The 20,647-nt window shown below is 40.1% G+C and overlaps 1 protein-coding gene across 1 annotated transcript in view; it reads left to right on the top strand.

The window, feature by feature from the left end:
• The window catches only part of LOC126379031 (protein slit), a 158,586-nt gene that overhangs the window by 60,005 nt on the left and 77,934 nt on the right, over positions 1-20,647 (top strand). Inside the window, exon 2 of the mRNA XM_050027619.1 lies at positions 3,755-3,941. Within this exon, the coding sequence (XP_049883576.1) occupies positions 3,784-3,941 (158 nt within the window). The 5' untranslated portion in view covers positions 3,755-3,783. The remainder of the gene's footprint in view (positions 1-3,754; positions 3,942-20,647) is intronic.

Raw genomic sequence — 20,647 nt, 5'->3', positions numbered from 1 at the left:
CTCACTTACGCGCTTTGTGGCGCGCGTTATGGCGCAGCCAATGAGATAACAGGTAGTCAGTGGCAATACTATTTAAATAATAATACAAATTATATAAATACAAATTATATAGATACCTATGCATCAATATAATTTGTACTATCTCAGAATAATATTACTAAATTTAACATAACATTATATGACATAAAATACATGAAATATAGATAACAATAACAAGTATGTTTCGGGATTACAACATAAGGTAACCCTACAATAAGTTACGTCAACAAAAGTTATAATTTCTTTCAAAGTCAAATTCAAAAATATCTTTATTCAGTAGGTAACATAGTTACACTTTGAATCGTCAATTTTTACATAACCAACGTCTCATCCGCCCAAAACTACTGCAGCTTCTCACAACCTGTATAGCCGGGGAAAAGAAGCTGCAAGAAAAACCTCGGCACAGGGCCCTAGACGTTTAAAAAAAAAATACACGTTCTAGTGTTTGAGAGTCATTACACTTGGCTGATCACCACTTGTCCGAAAGTAAGATGATCCGTGTTTCGGAAGGCACGTTCAGCCGTTGTTTCTACTTACTATTTACTTAAGTAAGTGTGTGTGAAATGAGGCATGTCACCCTTTCGCGGCTTAAGAGTAACCCTGACACCAGGGATGATGGGGTCGGTCATCCACCTCACAACCCACACGATAGAAGAAGCAAATGACTCCTCATCATCCCCCTAGCATTATCCCGTTTTTCACAGGGTCCGCTTGCCTAACCTGATTTGACAGGTCCGGTTTTTACAGAAGCGATTGCCTGTCTGACCTTCCAACCCGCGATGGGAAAACCAGCCCAATACAGCTAAGGTCATATACCTCCGAAATGCATTTCTCGGGAATGTGGGTTTCCTCACGATGTTTTCCTTTACCGCCGAGCACGTAATAAGCATTTTTGATCCAAAACAAATTACAAGTACAAATCTTCATAATCTTAGCACATTTAGCACAAGATGCGTAAAGTCTTTCTGCGTTTTTATTATTTATTAGGATGTACCTATGTGATACTACATAGGCGCTCGTAACGATCACGAAAATCATTGGTTTATGCCTGTACTGGGATTCGAATTTACGACCTCAAATTGAGAGTCAAGCGTTCTACCAACTGGGCTACCACGAGAAGCCAAGCTCTCCTAAACTTATTGCAGTATTAGTAAACTGTCCATCATCATCAATTTAACAGCCACGCTCATGCTACTTTTTCAGGGAAAAATAGGGCAGTGGTTTCCCTCTTGCCTTCCGCCCCGCAGTACTCTGTCTGACGCGAGTGGGATGGCGCCCAGAGTAGTCTATTACAAAGCCATACTAGGACTCCTGTCCTCCGCCTAAACTGTTACTAAAATAATATTATTAACTTTAGTAGTCATCAATTTAAGAGCCACGCTCTTGTCGGTGCAGCATTTTCCATGCTACTTTTTTAGGGAAAAGTAGGGCAGTGGTTTCCCTCTTGCCTTCCACCCCGTAGTACTCTGTCTGACGCAAGTGAGATGGCGCCCAGAGTAGCAGAGTAACTTTAGTAGTACCAGAAGGTAATTACTTCATTTAGATTCTATATGCGAAACTAAAAGCAGTCACAAGCATTAATGCTAGGCCAGAGAACCAGCTATTCCTTCGGACTTAAAAGCGGTTTTTTATAATGATATAGGCTCGCGTTTGAGCACAATCTCACCTGACGGTAAGTGACGGTTTGGTCTAGAGTGGATCACGCTTAGCAAATGCCTATTCGCTCTAGCCTTGAAGACTCCCAGATTATAATGAGTTGGAAATACAGACGACGGCAGACAGTCCAATCCTTTGCTGGGAGGTTAAAATGGCCACATCGAAGCAATTTATCTAAGAAAGCAATTACTATAAATGAATAATCAAAGAACTATAAATAAATAATCAAAGAACTATACATGAATAATCAAAGAACTATAAATGAATAACCAAAGAACTATACATGAATAATCAAAGAACTATACATGAATAATCAAAGAACTATAAATGAATAACCAAAGAACTATACATGATTAATCAAAGAAGTATACATGAATAATCAAAGAACTATACATGAATAATCAAAGAACTATACATGAATAATCAAAGAACTATACATGAATAATCAAAGAACTATAAATGAATAATCAAAGTATTATAAATGAATAATCATCTCCCTAGCGTTATCCCGCTTACCAAGGGTTTGTCCAGACAACCTGACGTCAGAATGTCTGGCCACTTTCTTTATATGTTTTTTCACTGTTTGGTGAGGTACTAGATAACTTAATGTAAGTATCAAATAGTATCAAAAAGTTATTGAACTTTAATAGTCTCCAAACATGAAATATTACACTTCGTCCAGGGGTTCTGACGCTAGCGGTTTCCTCGCGATGTTTTCCTTCAGCGCTGAACACGTGCTCAGCGGAAATAATCATTTGTGATCCAAACATGCATGAATAAATATACAACACCCATGAAACATACCAATATCATCAATTTAAGAGCCACGCTCTTGTCGGTGCAGCATTTCTGTAAAATACTCTCCATGCTACTTTTTTAGGGAAAAATAGGGCAGTGGTTTCCCTCTTGCCTTCCGCCCCGCAGTACTCTGTCTGACGCGAGTGGGATGGCGCCCAGAGTAGTCTATTACAAAGCCATACTAGGACTCCTGTCCTCTGCCTCTGAATAGTACTGACAGTTACTGCTGCCCTCTGTCAGGTTCCAGGTTACAGTCCCTGTGACATGCCCCTTCCGTCCTGCATTGCCGTACCGATGGCTCCCATCTCCGCCTCTGCAGCTATTGAGGTCTTGACCCGTATCCCTGGGCAAGGGTTCTACGTTATACCCCGTAGGTCTGGGTCCCTATTCGAACTCAGCCACCATCTTACTCCGGCCTACTGAAGTAAGAGGCGCCCACCCCCGCGGCAAGGACGCGCCGAACAGGAATGAAACATACATGAAACATAATACCTGAATTCGAAAACATATTCGAAAATCATTGGCTTAGGTCCGTACTAGGATTCGAACCAACTGCTGTGGGTTTTGTTCCATTTTTAACCGACTTTAAAAAAAAGAAGGTGATACTTTTCTTTATTCTCAGTATTACTATGAACTTAATCGCTTACTGTTGTGCCTCCGCTCGTTTCGTGGCTAAAATTTTAAAGAAGCAGCCAGCGATAAGCTAAGTGCGGGTTCGAATCCCGTCGTATCTCAAGTGCACTTATGAGTAACGACTGTTTATCGTTATGGAAGTAATATGGTCTTTAAATAGGACACGTTATGGTATTGGTCATAGATTAAAGAATAATACTGCGTATAGAACGGTAACTCCCCGCACCAATTCGTATCGGGCGCCAACCTCACCCCCTCTGGGTCTGGGTCATCATCGTCATCATCAGCCCATTAACGTCCCCAATGCTGGGGCACGGGCCTTCCCTATGGATGGATAGGGAGATCGGGCCTTAAACCATCACGCGGGCCCAGTACGGATTGACGGTTATTAACGACTGCTAATGCAGCCGGGACCAACGGCTTAACGTGTCTTCCGAAGCACGGAGGAGCTCGAGATGAAAACTTTTTTTTTGTGGTCACCCATCCTATGACCGGCCTTTGCGAAAGTTGCTTAACTTCAACAATCGCAGACCGAGCGCGTTTACCGCTGCGCCACCGAGCTCCTCCTGGGTCTGGGTAAACAATAAATATTTATTGTAACTACAACCATCTTTTTCCATCTTTCTAGGTTCAACAATGACGTAAGCAGCCAACACGATGTTGCGTGCACTTCTCTCCTGCGTAAGCGCACTATGCCTGGTGAGCTATGTTCACGCATGCGCGTGGGCGTGCTCGTGTCGACCCGGCGCCGCCGACTGCGCACACCGGGCCCTGCTGCACGTGCCCAAACGGGTGCCCACTGACGCCCAGAGGCTGTGAGTATTATACTTATTTATTGATAACTAGCGACATCACATTAAAAACCTCAAAAATAACAGTATTTCTCCACTATTTAATGGATGTTATTATACATATAAACCTTCCTCGTGAATCACTCTGTCTTCTAAAAAAAACCGCATCAAAATCCGTTGCGTAGTTTTAAAGATTTAAGCGCCGTGACTAGATCCGTGTGCTTTGCTCGTTAAATGAATAGTGCCTATAACGCTTCGCACAATAACACCTCATGCAAATTATTCGTCAACTACCTACCTCGTTTTATTTTTTATAGTAGAAAATAGAAATATTGTAATTCGTACGCTTGTCTCCCAACTGGGCACCCTCAGGCCTGTTGTCTTAAACGTTGTACCGGGTGAGAGCCTTCAGCGCTCCCCATTTGTCCGGCCAAGTAGTTAATGCCATCTGCGGCAAATCTACAATAAGTCACGTGAAAAAAAAAAAAAAAAAAAAAAAAAAAAAAAAAAAAAAAAAAAAAAAGAAGTACGCTTTTCTCAAACATATATTATATTAAAATATTTTTAAGTTTCTCATGTAAGTGAATTGTAAAATTCTTATGAGAATAAATTTTCTTTAACCTGAAGCGTACATAGGGATAAATAGGGAGAGAAAAGCGACTTTGTTTTATACTATGTAAGTAGTGATTTGGTTATTTATTTATTAATTTCCCCTGTGGTCCAGTGGTTGAGCGTTGGGCTCACGATCCGGAGGTCCCGGGTTCAAACATTAAGAGATAACAGCTTGGTATGAAGATTGCATGAAAACAAGTGTTTAACAGCGGGGGTGTGCTGCCGCCAAAGTGTTTCGTGGTACCGAACTGAGCATAGTACCCCGCTAGCCACAAGTTGGTAGTGTGACTAGGGATCGACGATCCACTAATGTCATTTTGACCGTTGTATATATGCGTCTCGCTGTGTAAACTTCGATAGCGCGTTTCAGGACTGCATTATTGAATGGTGGCGCCATCTGTTGCACGTGGGCGGAACTAGTTGGGTCCGCGTCGCAAGTAAAATCAAATCAAATTTTTTATTGCGTTCCATGTGGTACACAAAGGACCCTTCTAGGGCACAGCGAAGTAAATTTCAAATAACTATTCAATAACTAATAATCATAACATAAACAGCCTATATACGACCCACTGCCGGGCACAGGCCTCCCCTCAACCAACCGGAGGAGGTATGGAGCATACTCCACCACGCTGCTCCACTGTGGAGGTATTTTGACAGCTAATAGCCGGGACTAACTGCTCAACCATCTTACTTTTTCGGACAATCAGGTGTATCAAGCCTCCAATGTCGATAAGTTATGTCAAAAATAAGGAATAACTACAGTTTATCCGTTTTTCTTTTCCACAACAACCTCACACCCTTCTGAAGTGAGGACAGTGCTCGACAAACATCAATATATTTGTAAAACTTTCCATTTTCTGTACCACTGGCTTTGCACTATCTTAGGGGCGCGTACAGAGTAGTTTGAACACAGATACTATAAATAATATTTATATCGCTATTATATTTAGTCTCGTGGAAATGGAGAAAAAGAAAAAAGGAAAGAAAGATACGTTCATTATAAAGAGACACCACAGTAACAAATAAAAAACAAAACACGGAATAACACATAACTTACAATCAAAACACAAGAAAAACTACTTACACAAGAGAGTACAAATAAATACAAAGTAAACATTAAGGCAAAAGAGGGATTTTCCAATCGGCGTTCCCCGAAAACACGATAGATGGCGTTGTTAAGTTTTTTTCTTAATTTAAACTTCTAATGTCATGGATAACAGACATTGGCCCCGATTCCCGCAGACACCGCCTAATTTTATTTTAAGTTATACCCGTCATTTTCATATCCGTCGAAAAGGAAAGGGACGGATGATTCACAGCTCTTAATTTTAGGAAGAATGAGTAAATGAATGAATAACCCGGGGGAATCAAAAAGGTACGTCTCTGGTATGCAATCCGTTTGACGTGCTGTCTACTTAACTGTGTCGGGTTATTGACGGATATAAAATTTTTAGACGGTTGGTTTAGATTTGTGCTTAAAATTGACGTGTGTTCTATAAATTTTATGCTTGTCGATTACCCGTCCCTTTCCTTTTCGGCGGATAAGAAAATGACAGATATAACTTAAAATAAAATTAGATGGTATTTACAGGAATTAGCACCATTATGCATCTTATATCTTTGTTTTTGGGTATAAATGCGGCGGAAAATTCCACTTGATAATCACTCAGAATCATCCCCCTGAGTATTCGTTACGATGTCACTATCACCCTGTATACTATACACTTCTGCCTATGCTATCACATTTCTCCGAACGCCTATTAGTTTCATAACTTCGGTCTAATTTCGACATTGCGTCTTTAAACTTCAACCATAAATCGCTTTGTTCGCATCATAGTTAATGGTTACGTTTGTCGATTAGGTACGATCGTAAATATTGAGTAATATTACAGTTAAATATTCTACATACACGCATAAACTCTCGGTGGCGCAGCGGTGAACGCGCTCGCTCTGCGATTGTTGAAGTTAAGCAACTTTCGCAAAGGCCGGTCGTAGGCTGAGCAACCACAAAAAAAAAGTTTTCATCTCGAGCTCCTCCGTGCTTCGGAAGGCACGTTAAGCCGTTGGTCCCGGCTGCGTTAGCAGTCGTTAATAACCACCAATCCGCACTGGGCCCGCGTGATGGTTTAAGGCCCGATCTCCCTATCCATCCATAGGGAAGGCCCGTGCCCCAGCAGTGGGGACGTTAATGGGCTGATGATGATGACACGCATAAACTCACGCCCGTAACCCATAATGGGGTTAGGCAGAGCCACAAATAATCAAAGATGGCAGCCACTATTGATACGAATTCTGTAATATATGTGGGCAGTTAGTTCATCTTGCGCCGGCGGGGTCGATATCGGGGTCTTGAAGTGTTTGGTGTCGCGAGCTGATTGGCCGCTCCTATGGCTATGGGTAAAAATGCCACATCGAAGCAATTCTTCTAAAAAAGCAATATTGCAATTTGACATTTGCGCATATAAAAGTAACTGCGCAATGCAAACAAATGTCAAATAGAAAAATTGTTTTTTTAGAAGAATTGCTTCGATGTGGCATTTTTACCCATACCCATAGGAGCGGCCAATCAGCTCGCGACACCAAACACTTCAAGACCCCGATATCGACCCCGCCGGCGTGGTTGGACGATTTCCCTCATTCAGTGCTTATCGCTATCGACCCGGGCCGATTAATTCTTTCAAATATTTTTCCTCTCAGACGACGCCCTGAGCCAAGGTTAGCGCCTAACTGGCCACCCTTAGGCCTGTTGTCTTAAACGGTGTACCGGGTGAGAGCCTTCAGCGCTCCCCATTTGTCCCGCCAAGGAGTTAATTGTCATCTGCGGCAAATCTACAATCTTTCTTTCTTTAAATTCTTTATTAAAGTTACTAGGACTCATAATGTGTTAATAACAAAACTTATATACTAGGTTAGTAGAATAAGGAAATATAATTAAATACGGGAGAGTCGAGCCGCGACTCACCGCCTTGCCACACCCCCAGCAATAGCACAGCAGCGAGACATGTACACACAGTCCAACCTGCTAGCCAACATCGCCAGGACGCTGCTGGAACTAGCCCGTATCCTGCGCACCAGGGACGCGCATCTTTTGCGCATTGTGGCGTAGAAGCAATCAACGCGCGCTTCAGCAACAATAATTCACGTCAAAAAAAAACCTTTTTAAACCCTTCCTCATTGGTAATTTAGTAGTGAGTTTATGTTATATGTTCTTTGTTCAAAGTTGTTTAAACATTGACGACAAAGAAGGAAAACAAGGTATCCATTATGGTGGAAATGGAAACAATTGCGTGTCCGAGAATCAAAGCATATGGTATACAGACTATTCAATCAATCAATCAATCAATCAATCATTCAATCAATCAATCAATCCCTCTGAACGAATACATACAGACTACTATTGTAAGCGCAAAAAGAGATCTTCTATCGTGTGGGTTGTGAGGTGGATCACCAACCCCATCAACCCTAGCCTCAGGGTTACTATTGAGCCGCCACAGGCCCCTGACATGACTGATGTAACGACTACTTACATCAGTAAGTAGTAACCGGGACCAACGGCTTAACGTGCCTTCCGAAGGATCGTCTTACTTTCCGACAATCAGGTGATCAGCCTGCAATCCTAACCAAACTAAGGATCACAAAGTGCTTTTTGTGATATGTCCCCACCGGGATTCGAACCCGGGACCTCCGGATCGTGAGCCCAACGCTTATTCACTGGACCACGGAGGCCGTTACACCTATCCGGTGCATTCAGCAAATAGAATAGAATAGAATAACTTTATTCCCAAAACAGTGAAGGTTACAAAAGCATTTACATAAATTAAGTTTAACAATTTATGACTAGTAGCTAACACTGCCCAGGGAAATGGGACTGACTCGGCATATTGTTGCTAAGAGTATGGTACGAATGCCCACTCTCACCAACACTGATATTCTGCCAGTACCCATATTACGCTTATAATTAGTAATAAATGAATTGAACGTGCCAACAAAAAACCGTGCCGTGAATTGTTTAAACGGAAAAAAATATATAACAACAAAACAAAAAACAAAGGTAAGGTTAACAAAGTACTAAATGAAAATCAGTAGTATGCCAAGGGGTTAAATCATAATTGATAGTATAAATATATAAGCAAATAGAATAGATTATTATATTGGTATGTAAATTGATAGGTGTATGTATGTATATGTGCAGAGTTCAGTCACCCCAAATATGGACGAAATAATTATAGGAGATGAAATTAAAACTAATTTATTTATAAAAAATCTAAAAACAATGCTAATTCAAAAGAGCTATTATACCGTAGACGAATTTTTAAATGATAAGTTTTAATTTTAATACACACTTCCTCTCTTCCCTTCAACGTTGCTGTGCCCTACAGGGTCCATGTTTTAGTTCCTATGCCTATGTAACACCCCATTGTACGAATGCAATAAATACCTAATTGAGATTAAAATAATAGACTAAATATACCAAAATCTAGACTGGTTCTACACTCTTCTAGCCCATATGTTATGGCCAAACGGTTTAAAGGAAGAATCTGCCGATAAAATATTTATTAAAAAACTAAAAGAATTCCTGATAAATAAATGCTATTATAGTATTAATGAATATTTTAATGATTTTTTCCTTCTCTCTTGTTTTTTCTTTTGTTGTGCCCGAAAGGGTCTGTGATGTGAGATTCAAATGTAACTTACAGACTTGTACACCATCATAGTATGCAAATAAAGAATATTGAATATTGAGAATTGAAATAACAAAATTAAACGGAGTATCTGATTTGACGCTACTCTGTGCACCCCATACCTTCACTTCGGGGTTGCTACTGTAATATCTATGGGTAATATTGGTGTACTGTCGAGTTGACAATCAGAAACCCCCCACACTAGCGTCTTTCTAGTGTCGACATCTAGAAAGAAAGAAAGAAAAAATATTTATTCGGCATACAAGAAACATACTTAGGTAATTAATTGATACTTAATTAATTAATAATAAAAAAAAAATATATAATATTTTTTTTTTGTTTTTATATAATATCAATTTATTATTTATTTTTTAATTTTTTTTTTTTATCTCGCGCCAGCTTCTGCGCGACGCCGAGCAAGCGTCGCGCTGGCGTCGCGTCGTCAATTCAACGTTTTCCATTCGGTCGATTTTCGTTTTCCATGTTTCTTTTTCTTCCTTTTATGGTAATAAGGCTACTATAAACAGGTTTCATCCAATTTGTACTTTTGTTCGGATGTGGAATCTTTTTGGGGGGTTGGTTTTATGCAGGACGGAAGGGCAAGTCACAGGGACTGTAACCTGGAACCTGACAGAGGGCAGCAGTAACTGTCAGTACTATTCAGAGGTGGAGGACAGGAGTCATAGTATGGATTTGTAATAGACTACTCTGGGCGCCATGCCACTGGCGTCAGACAGAGTACTGCGGGGCGGAAGGCAAGAGAGAAACCACTGCCCTATCTTTCCCTAAAAAAGTAACATGGAGAATGCTGCACCGACAAGAGCGTGGCTCTTAAATTGATGATGATTTAATAATACTTCACCCAATTACTCAGTCAATAATAATAGTTGGACCCGGTTACTACTTACGTATGTAGTCGTTACATGAGCCATGTCAGGGGCCTTTGGCGGCTCAGTAATAACCCTGACACCAGGGTTGATGAGGCTGGTATTCCACCTCGCAACCCACACGATAAGAAGAGTGGTTCATCGATAACCGTCCAATGAGGGAGTTGCTGGTGCGGCCTCACGCGCGGGCGCAGGCTCACCGCCATTCGCCGGTACTTCGCGCTCTTGACTTGCTGAACTCCGTCCTCGATGCGGCGCCACATTGCGACTTGTTTGCGCGTACGATTGAGTGTGTGATGCGTGACAGTAGGACAGTATTTGAACCAATTATGCCTGTTAGTTCTGTTATATAATATGTTTATGTGTTTTATATATTATGTGGAAACTTGTTTGTAACGGTATGGATTTCTGTCATGTTGCAAATGTAATAAATGAATAAATAAATAAATCGTCGACCACGCCGGCGGGGTCGGTATCGCGGTCCTGAAGTGTTTGTTAAAATGAGCTGATTGGCCGCCGAATGTCGTCTCAGGGAAATCTACAATATACCTAAAACCTTGTCAGTGCGCTTAAGTTTTAAGTTTTAATATTTTTATACTGTTTTATATAGGTGGAAACCTGTTATTGGCTTAGTTTTTAAGTATGATATTTTTGCTATAGTTGTTAAGAGCTGTTGGTTTCCCAAATATTAAATAAATAAATACAAATAAAGTCACAAAAAAGCTTTCGAAACCAACTTTAATAACCAGCCTTCATAAAAATATAAAAAATATTTATTTATTTATTTTTACAGTTTTACATTCAGCCATTACAGTAAAAACCAATTCGACTGAAACAAACACATATAAGACATAACAATTATTATTATTTAACTTGAACAATAGCGAAATGCCACATCTGTGAATTTGGCCACCGAACAGCTGTACATATAGCACTTGTTACCCTGACAGTACACTCAATATAAGGGGAAGCTCACAATGTTATTAGCATCATATTGGTTGCGTTGCGATCGCAGTTTATTATGGCATACCTACAAAATAAACTGTACCATTGATGTATAAAATTCAAATTGAAAATTCATAAAATTAGAAGATAAAAATTTAAACAGTGCAATTAACATACATACATACATAAACTCACGCCTATTTCCCACCGGGGTAAGCAGAGACTATAGAATTCCATTTGCTTCGATCCTGACACACTTCTCTTGCTTCCTCCACATTCATCAATCGCTTCATACACGCGCCGGTTCAGAGTAGATCGTATTAAACCTTTTCTAAAAACATCTCCAGTTTGCAATTAAACTGTAATATTAAGTAATTGTAATTTTGCTACTTGCTACTTCTCCTATCGTGTGGGTTGTTAGGTGGAACACCAACCTCATCAACCCTGGTGTCAGGGTTACTGATGGCCTCACTCGGCAGGGCCCGCAGAATACCAGGGTCGTGGCTCACGCCGCGACTTATGCTGAGCGAGGTCCTTTTACTCCGGACGCCACCGCAGATGATCGGGCCGTTAGTGCGTTGCATTTAAAATACTTAGTTTTATTATTATTGTTTTTATGATTTTGGTTTGTTTTTCTTTTTTGTGTTGGATATTTTTTTTTGTCTGTGTACTTATTGATTTCCGTGTGGTTTCTGTCATGTGTTTAATGTAATGTACCTGTCTGTCTGTGTCTGTGGTGTCCGGAAATAATAAATATTTCTTTCTTTCTTTCTAATGAGCCGCCAAAGGCCCCTGACATGGCTCATTTAACGACTACACACATCAGTAAGTTGTAACCGGGACCAACTATTATTATTGACTGAGTAATTGGGTTGAGTATTATTCATCATCATCAATTTAAGAGCCACGCGACAAGAGTCGGTGCAGCATTTTCCATGATACTTTTTTAGGGGAAAATAGTGCAGTGGTTTCTCTCTTGCCTTTTGCAGTACTCTGCCTGACGCAAGTGGGATGGCGCCCAGAGTAGTCTATTACAAAGCCGTACTAGGACTCCTGTCCTCCGCCTCTGAATAGTACTGACAGTTGCTGCTGCCCTCTGTCAGGTTTCAGGTTACAGTCCCTGTGACTTGCCCCTTCCGTCCTGCATAAAACCAACCCCCCAAAAAGATTCCACATCCGAACAAAAGTACAAATTGGATGAAACCTGTTTATAGTAGCCTTATTACCATAAAGAAATTTGCATACGCTTTCGGTATGGGGTGTGAGAGTCAATAGAAAAAAAAAACACTTACTTACTTATTTTGTTTTCTTCAGTCGATATTTCATATTTATGTATTCAAGACAAGACAAGAAATATTTATTGAGAAGCTGTGTAAATTCAAATTCAAAAATATCTTTATTCAGTATAGGTAATGTTGTATATGTGTTCCAATATCTTAGTGTGAGTGGTTGCGTCCACGCACGGTTACATATTTATGTATGTGTTTGATAAATAAAAGTCAGTGTGTTCTAAACCATCTTTGATTCCACACGTCCATATATCGATACTTAACAGTGGCGACGACTACCCACAAGAAAAATAATCATAATGTCTCAATTCGGGATTTTAAACAGTTTTGATCACAATTTACAATCATGGCAGACATACAAAAACCGGTTACTTCAATGGTACATCGCGAACGACATCGATGAGACAAAGGATCCACATGGAATAAAGAGGCGGGCTATTTTATTGAGCGCACTCAGCGACGGCACACATAAATTGGCAGCAGATTTGGCCTTGCCAAAGGAACTGCAGGTAGTGCCATTCGAAGACGTTTTGAAGCCTTTGGATAATCACTTTACGCCCAAAGTATGTGGTTTTAGCGAAAGATACAATTTCTACGTTGCGACACAAACGGTGGGTGAAACCTACCCACAATGGGCAGCGAGATTGCGCGGGCTAACGGCACATTGCAACTTCCAAGACGTAGAAGAAGCGTTAAGGGATCGGTTTGTAATGGGCATGCTACCGGGACCGGAGCGAGAGAAGCTATTTGCGCAGGATCCAAAAAAACTAACTTTAGCGGGAGCGGTGGAGCTGGCGGCGAGCGTACAAAGTGCACGCCAAGGAGCGGCGGCAGCCACGGGGAGCGCGGCTGCGACCGCGCCGCACGAACAGCTGTTTAAGATGAACCAGTCCCCCGAAACCAGCGTCAACCGCGTCAGTAACAACAAAACTCAGTGCACGGTTTGTGGTTATAAAAACCATACGTCATCGCAGTGCAGATTTGCCAGTTATAAGTGTAAAAGGTGTAACGTAAAAGGGCATTTAAGTCGAATGTGCAAAAAAATTAACTTTGTGTCACACGTAGGAGAAGTCATTGAGAGCGCGGATGATGACGGTGAGTTATATTTAAATAATATTCGGTCGATAAAGGGAGAACCTATGGTTGAAACAATAATTGTTCAGGGTATTAAGGTCAAGTTTCAAATTGATAGCGGTTCTGCCGTCACGGCGATTTCCGAAAAAATGTACAAAATGCATTTCCAACACGTGCCATTATCAATAACTAACAAGCGCTTGTTAACATATACCGGCGATTGTATTGATTGTCTCGGAATAGCACCGTTACAAGTTAACTATAACGGGCTGACACATGTTTTGGATGTTTACGTAATCCAAAGAGGAGGGCCGCCGATTCTCGGCCGTGATTTCATATCGCTTTTTAAAATAGAAATGTTTCCCGTTAATTTCTTGTCACAAAACCACGTCTTAGTTGGAAATCTACAATCACGATATCCATCAGTATTTACAAATGAGCTAGGCATGTTTAACAAATACAAAGTTAAATTACAATTAAAAGGAAGTGCTAAACCAACGTTTTTTAAAGCTCGCCCCGTCGCATTCGCACTTAGAGACAAGATCGACGCAGAGATCGAGCGGCTGACTCGTTTAGGTATATTACAACCGGTTGAACATGCAGAGTATGCGTCACCCATTGTACCGGTACTCAAGCGCAATGGCGCGATTAGGCTTTGTGCGGACTACTCCGTATCAATAAACAAACAATTGCTTATAGAACAATATCCATTACCAACGGCCCAGGAATTGTTTACTAAAATACATGGAGGGCAACAGTTTACTAAGCTCGATCTATCGCAAGCTTACAACCAATTTGTACTAGATGACGAATCACAAAATCTAACGTGCATAAACAAACACACACCGCGGAATTTTTAAATACACAAGGTTAGTATTTGGCCTCGCGAGCGCACCGGCAATTTTCCAACGTGCGATGGAGGGGCTGCTGTCTGGCATGGAAGGGGTTGTGTGTATGTTGGACGACATTCTGATCACGGGCACGGACAGAGATCAGCACCTTCAGCGTCTTGAGGCCGTGTTACAAAGGTTGCAAGAAGCGGGATTGACGTTACAAAAAGATAAATGTGAATTTTTCAAGGATCAAGTGGAGTATTTAGGTTATACTATAGATAAACGCGGGTTACAGAAGTCCCCGCAAAAAGTAAAAGCTATAGCAGAAGCGCCTACACCCACTAACTTGAATAAACTTCAGTCGTTTTTAGGACTGGTAAATTATTATCGAAATTTTGTACCTAACGCATCCACGATATTGTGTCCTCTATACAGCCTACTACAAAAGGGTAGTAAATGGTCTTGGGGGACAGAACAAGATAATTCTTTTAAAAAAATAAAGCAAATTCTTGCTTCGGACCGCGTTCTGGCTCATTTTAATCCTCACGCTAAAATCATTTTAACAGTAGATGCATCACCAAGCGGATTGGGGGCGATTTTATCGCAGGTTGAGGCAGACGGAGTGGAGAGGCCTGTATCTTTCGCATCACGGACACTAAACAGCGCGGAGAAAAAATATTCTCAAATTCAAAAAGAAGCTACGGCAATTATCTTTGGTGTCCGTCGTTTTCATCAGTATGTATACGGCCGATCTGTTCCGTTTGTTTTACGTACCGACCACAAGCCTCTCTTATCAATATTTGGACCCTATCGCGGGATACCAGAAGTATCTGCTAATAGGTTACAACGCTACGCCATGTTTTTAAGCGGCTACAATTATACTATAGAGTATATACGCAGCGCAGAAAATAGCGCTGATTTTCTCTCTCGCGCCAGTCTGCCCGATCAGGACTCGCGCGCGATTAGTGATAACAGACAACTCGCCGGCTGCGATGACCGTGCGTCATATGTTTATTTTACAACAGATGATAGTTTACCGGTAACGCTTCACGAAATGCGCGAGGAAACCATAAGAGATGCAACACTGAGTAGGGTTGTAAAATATATTTTAGGTGGTTGGCCGCAAAAAGTGACGGATGTTGCAATTAAACCGTATTTTGTGTGTAGAACACAGCTATCAACGGAAAAAGGGTGTGTTATGCGAGGCCATAAAATAGTTATTCCAAATAAATTAAGGGATACAATATTAACTGAACTGCACAGTGCACACTTAGGCATTGTCAAAAGTAAGGCTGAGGCACGAAGCAGGTTTTGGTTTCCAGGAGTTGATGAGGCTATAGAGAAGATGATTGCCAGCTGTAAGGTATGTGCTCAGCTTAGACCGTCGCCCGTGCGCGCTCCGCTCGCGCCGTGGCCACACCCGCCGCAGCCGTTCTACAGGATTCACATAGATTTTCTCGGGCCTATTAATGGTCAGTCGTATTTAGTGATTGTAGACGCTTATACTAAGTGGGTGGAGGCTTATCATATGACGAGCACGTCTACGACGGCGGTGATTTCTAAATTATACGAATTCATTTCGAGATACGGATTACCACATACCTTAGTAAGTGATAATGGCACGGCTTTTACTTCACACGAATTTAAAACATTTTGCATTTCAAACGGAATTTCGCACGTGACGTCACCTGCTTATCACCCAGCCAGTAACGGTCAGGCGGAGAGCTGCGTTAAGATTGTGAAACGAGGAATAAAGTCCTGTCTCATAAACAACACGCACAAAAGCAATTTAAATAATCAATTATTGAAGTTTTTGTTTAACTACAGGAATTCTGTACATTCGACAACCGGTTTTTCGCCCGCCCAACTGGTATATGGTCATAGGCTTCGTTCGCGGTTAGACTTAATTAATCCACAAATTCCACCGCCAGCATCCGACTCTCTCGCTAAAAATGTGCAACTTAAACAGTGTTCACAGAGTAAAGCATACCAGGGTACAAACGTACAAGTATATAGTCCGGGAGACAATGTACTTTATAAAAAAACAAATGTTAATAAACAATTTTCATGGAATAGAGGACTAATTATAAAAAGAATCGGAAAAGTTGTTTATTTAGTAAAGGACCTTGTCACAACAGAGCAATATAAAAAACACAAAAATCAGTTGTTATTATACAAAGGTACAGACCACACCACCCACCATCCATGGAACTGTCCGATAGAACCGCTAGATGTAATTCCTTCTGTGCCAGGGAATTACAGGAACCAAGAGGAAACATCTCACCATAATATTATGGAAGAAATCCACCCATCTGCGCCACAACCTGATGGGCCACGGCGACAACTTGAAGGGGAAGAAGATGCGGATGAATTCCATGAGGCAGAGGAAGCGGCAGTCGACGCTGCGAGCGAGGAGAGCGCTCAGCAGCTGCCAGCGCCCCCAACAACGTCAGACAGACCCCTATTCGATGGGCGACTGCGGTCTGTACCACGAGTAGACTATAAGAAGTTTTTCTATATAAATATGTTAAGTAAAAGCTAAAAGGGGAGGAACTGTTGTATATGTGTTCCAATATCTTAGTGTGAGTGGTTGCGTCCACGCACGGTTACATATTTATGTATGTGTTTGATAAATAAAAGTCAGTGTGTTCTAAACCATCTTTGATTCCACACGTCCATATATCGATACTTAACAGGTAACATAGTTAGACTTTGAATCGTCAATTTTACATAACGAACGTCTCATCCGCCTAAAACTACTGCAGCTTCTCACAACCTGTATAGCCGGGGAAAAGAAGCTGCAAGAAAAACCTCGGCACAGGACCCTAGACGTTCTTTAAAAAATAAAATAAAGGTAGGTACATACATGCAGGTGTCAAACATTATAAAATTGTCTCAACATGTCCATGTCGGACGTACAATATTACAAATAATGTCAGTATTAAGCATCAAGGAATTAAGTAAGTACCTAATAATTAGTCACATTATAAACATTTGACAATTTTAAATAACATTCGATATTTGTTTTCTCAACATAAAAAAAAAAACATTACGTCTATATCTCCGAAAGGGTAGGCAGACCATAGGTGTAAAACTAAACTCCTTTACACCTGTGTTTAATATCCATAACAGCGGCATCCGTGGTCCAGTGGTTGAGCGTTCTGCTCACGATCCGTAGGTCCCGGGTTCGAATCCCGGTGGGGGCCAAATCACTTTGTGCTCCTTAGTTTGGTTAGGACATTGCAGACTGATCACCTGATTGTCCTTATGGTGATAAGGGATCAGCCTATCGCCCATAACATTACTCCATCATGTGTGTCAGATTGGCATATCCAGTAGGATTTATTTATTTTGCCTACTTCCACAGTCTAATGTCGTACGGCATCTTGCTGTGGGGTCATGCTGCAGATATGAACAGCATTTTTGTTCTGCAAAAGCGAGCCATTCGGGCGATTTACAAATTGGGACCCAAGATGTCACTTAGAAATAAATTTAAAGAAAGTAATATTTTAACTTTGGCATCACAATATATCTTTGAAAACTTAATATATGTAAAAAAACATATAGGATTATTTGCGAAAAATAGCGATCGGCACATTGTTAATACCAGGAATAAAAATAAACTTGCTTTACAAGTCAGTCGACTACATAAGATTACTAAATCTTTTAAGGGGCAATGTATACGTTTTTACAATAAGATTCCCATTTACATTCAGAATTTGCCTTTCAACTGTTTTAAGACAGTAGTTAAACAAAAACTTTACAAAAATGGTTATTATAAAGTTAGTGATTATTTAGAAGATATGAATGCATGGGATTAACTGTCTGAGAACTGATATTAGGCAGCTAAATTACTCAATTGTATACCAATATTTTATGTTTATTTTTATTTTTTTAAAGAACGTCTAGGGCCCTGTGCCGAAGTTTTTCTTGCAGCTTCTTTTCCCCGGCTATACAGGTTGTGAGAAGCTGCAGTAGTTTTAGGCGGATGAGACGTTCGTTATGTAAAATTGACGATTCAAAGTGTAACTATGTTACCTACTGAATAAAGGTATTTTTGAATTTGAATTTGATAAAAATCCAAAGAAAAAAAAAGAAAAAACAGTGGGCCTTAAGTAATGGAGGCTATTAGGGGGCTGGCTTACGCCAAAACGGAAGCCAGAATATCTTTATTTTCCTTGCATTATTACATGGAGCTGAAGACCCTAAAGGGAGGGCAAATTCAAAATTAAAATATCATCTTCTATCGTGTGAGTAGTCGGTGGAGTAATCGCCAATAGGTACTCCATAGATAGGGCGTGTAGAACGGTGGTTGCCCCAATCGCCTACTAATACCGATGGCAATGGATGGTATGGCGATTACTCCACCGACAAGAGCGCAGTTCTTAGATAAAGAGACAGAGGCCGTTATTATTCAGAGACAGATGTTTCACTTTACGTTTTTTTTTATTTAATGAACAAAAAAAGAGTGTTAATTAGTCTCAATCATTGCCTGAGGACCCCTAAAAGCTTAAAAGACCCCCCAATTAATTTCAATTACCGAGGGGGAAGCGCGCTATTTGCTTACAGGGGTGAACAGGCTGGAAATATGCAACGATGCTGTTTTTAAGTGGCTCATTTTGAAAATCTGCTGTTTTTTTTTTCCTTTAAACCTACGTTTTGCAAGACGGAGTTTTTGTAGTCAGACTTAAGTAAGAAATTTATAAAGCTCGCGACTATATTCCAATTGGGGTAGTCAGAGGTACGATAACCTGCAAAAGTCCCATCAGTTTCTTGCAAAGTAATAAATTAACTGGTTACACTTAAGACCTCCTGGTTACATGTCGTTTCTGTAATAGACCAAAAACACCTACACAAACATACATTTTATAATCATGACAACTAATGGTTCATAGTTTCACCAGTTAACAAATAATTCGCTGGGCTTTGTAACTGCATTTTTGCTTTTTGATTGTACATCTATCCCAAGATGAACTAAGTACCCACACCTCACCGCGCTTTCTGTTAGACCAACGTGATAGGTGAGCCGTATCGCCGTCTATAATCTTCTGTAGCTACTTAAAATTATCTCAAAACCTACTTCTTCTTCTTTTATCGTGTGGATTGTGCGGTGGAGTACCAATCAAAACCTACAATACAATACAATACAAAAACTTTTTTATGCACTTAAAACATTAAAAATCCATTATTATAATTAGATAGTACAAAAGGCGGCCTTGTTGCTAAGGTACAATATCTTCCAGGCAACTTTCAGGAAATGAATTTAATAAAAAAACGTAGCGTAAACTAATTACCTCCCTCGGTACAGTCAGCGATATAACATTTTAGAGGTACAGTTAACGTCAGATTTAGTCCCCCCGTAATATTTGGGGGTATTTTAACAATTTATCGTTATAAGACGGTACAAATTGATGACTCCGCTAAGGGAGCTTTAGCGGAGTCTAGGAGTGAGCATAAAAGATGACAAAATTGTCAAAAATCAAATTTGAATTGTAAATAATTTTAAAAAATACAAAAAAAATATTTGAAAATTAAAATAAAAATTAAATTAATAATAAAATAATAATGAATAAAATAAAAATAATATTTTTTCGTTATTAATATTCTTAAACACAATTTTATTATAATAATACAATTTGTCCAAATAATAATTAATTTAATTAAATTATAATACACTTTAACCACACAACAACAATAAACTTTTATAATATAAATTTTATTTTATTTATTAGGACATTGATAATTTTAATTTTATTTGATTTTATATAATTTAATTTAATTATAAGTACATTACATTAGACTCCATTATTATTATTTCTTTTTTAATATTTTTTTTAAAATTTCTTTTTTTAGTTTTTAAAAATCATGAATTTTGAGTGGAGTTTTCCCCACTTGATGTAACCTCGTAATCATGGTCTGGATCATCCCCCTCAGAATTCCTTACGTATTATTGAGCCGCCAAAGGCTGACATGACTCATGTAACGACTTCTTACTTACATCAGTAAGTAGTAACCGGGACCAACGGCTTAACGTGCCTTCCGAAGCACGGATCATCTTACTTTCGGACAATCAGGTGATCAGCCTGTAATGTCCTAACCAAAGTTCACAAAGTGATTTTTTGTGATATGTCCCCACCGGGATTCGAACCCGGGACCGGTCAGCCCAACGTTCAACCACTGAACCACGGGGGCCGTTAATAGGCTAATGACATGAATAGATTATTTCATGGTATAAGAAAACCAATCCTATGAAAATCCGCCAATGCCAGCTTTGGAGTTTGTATGGAAATACTGTCCTATTCTATATAGAATCTGTAACACTAGATACCGGGTGAGAGCCTTCAGTACTTCCCATTTGTCCGGGCAAGTAGTTAATGCCATCTGCGGCAAATCTACAATAAGTCACGT

Source organism: Pectinophora gossypiella, chromosome 27 (assembly GCF_024362695.1).
Source record: "Pectinophora gossypiella chromosome 27, ilPecGoss1.1, whole genome shotgun sequence".
NCBI lineage: Eukaryota > Metazoa > Arthropoda > Insecta > Lepidoptera > Gelechiidae > Pectinophora > Pectinophora gossypiella.
This window is presented reverse-complemented; position numbering and strand designations above follow the sequence as displayed.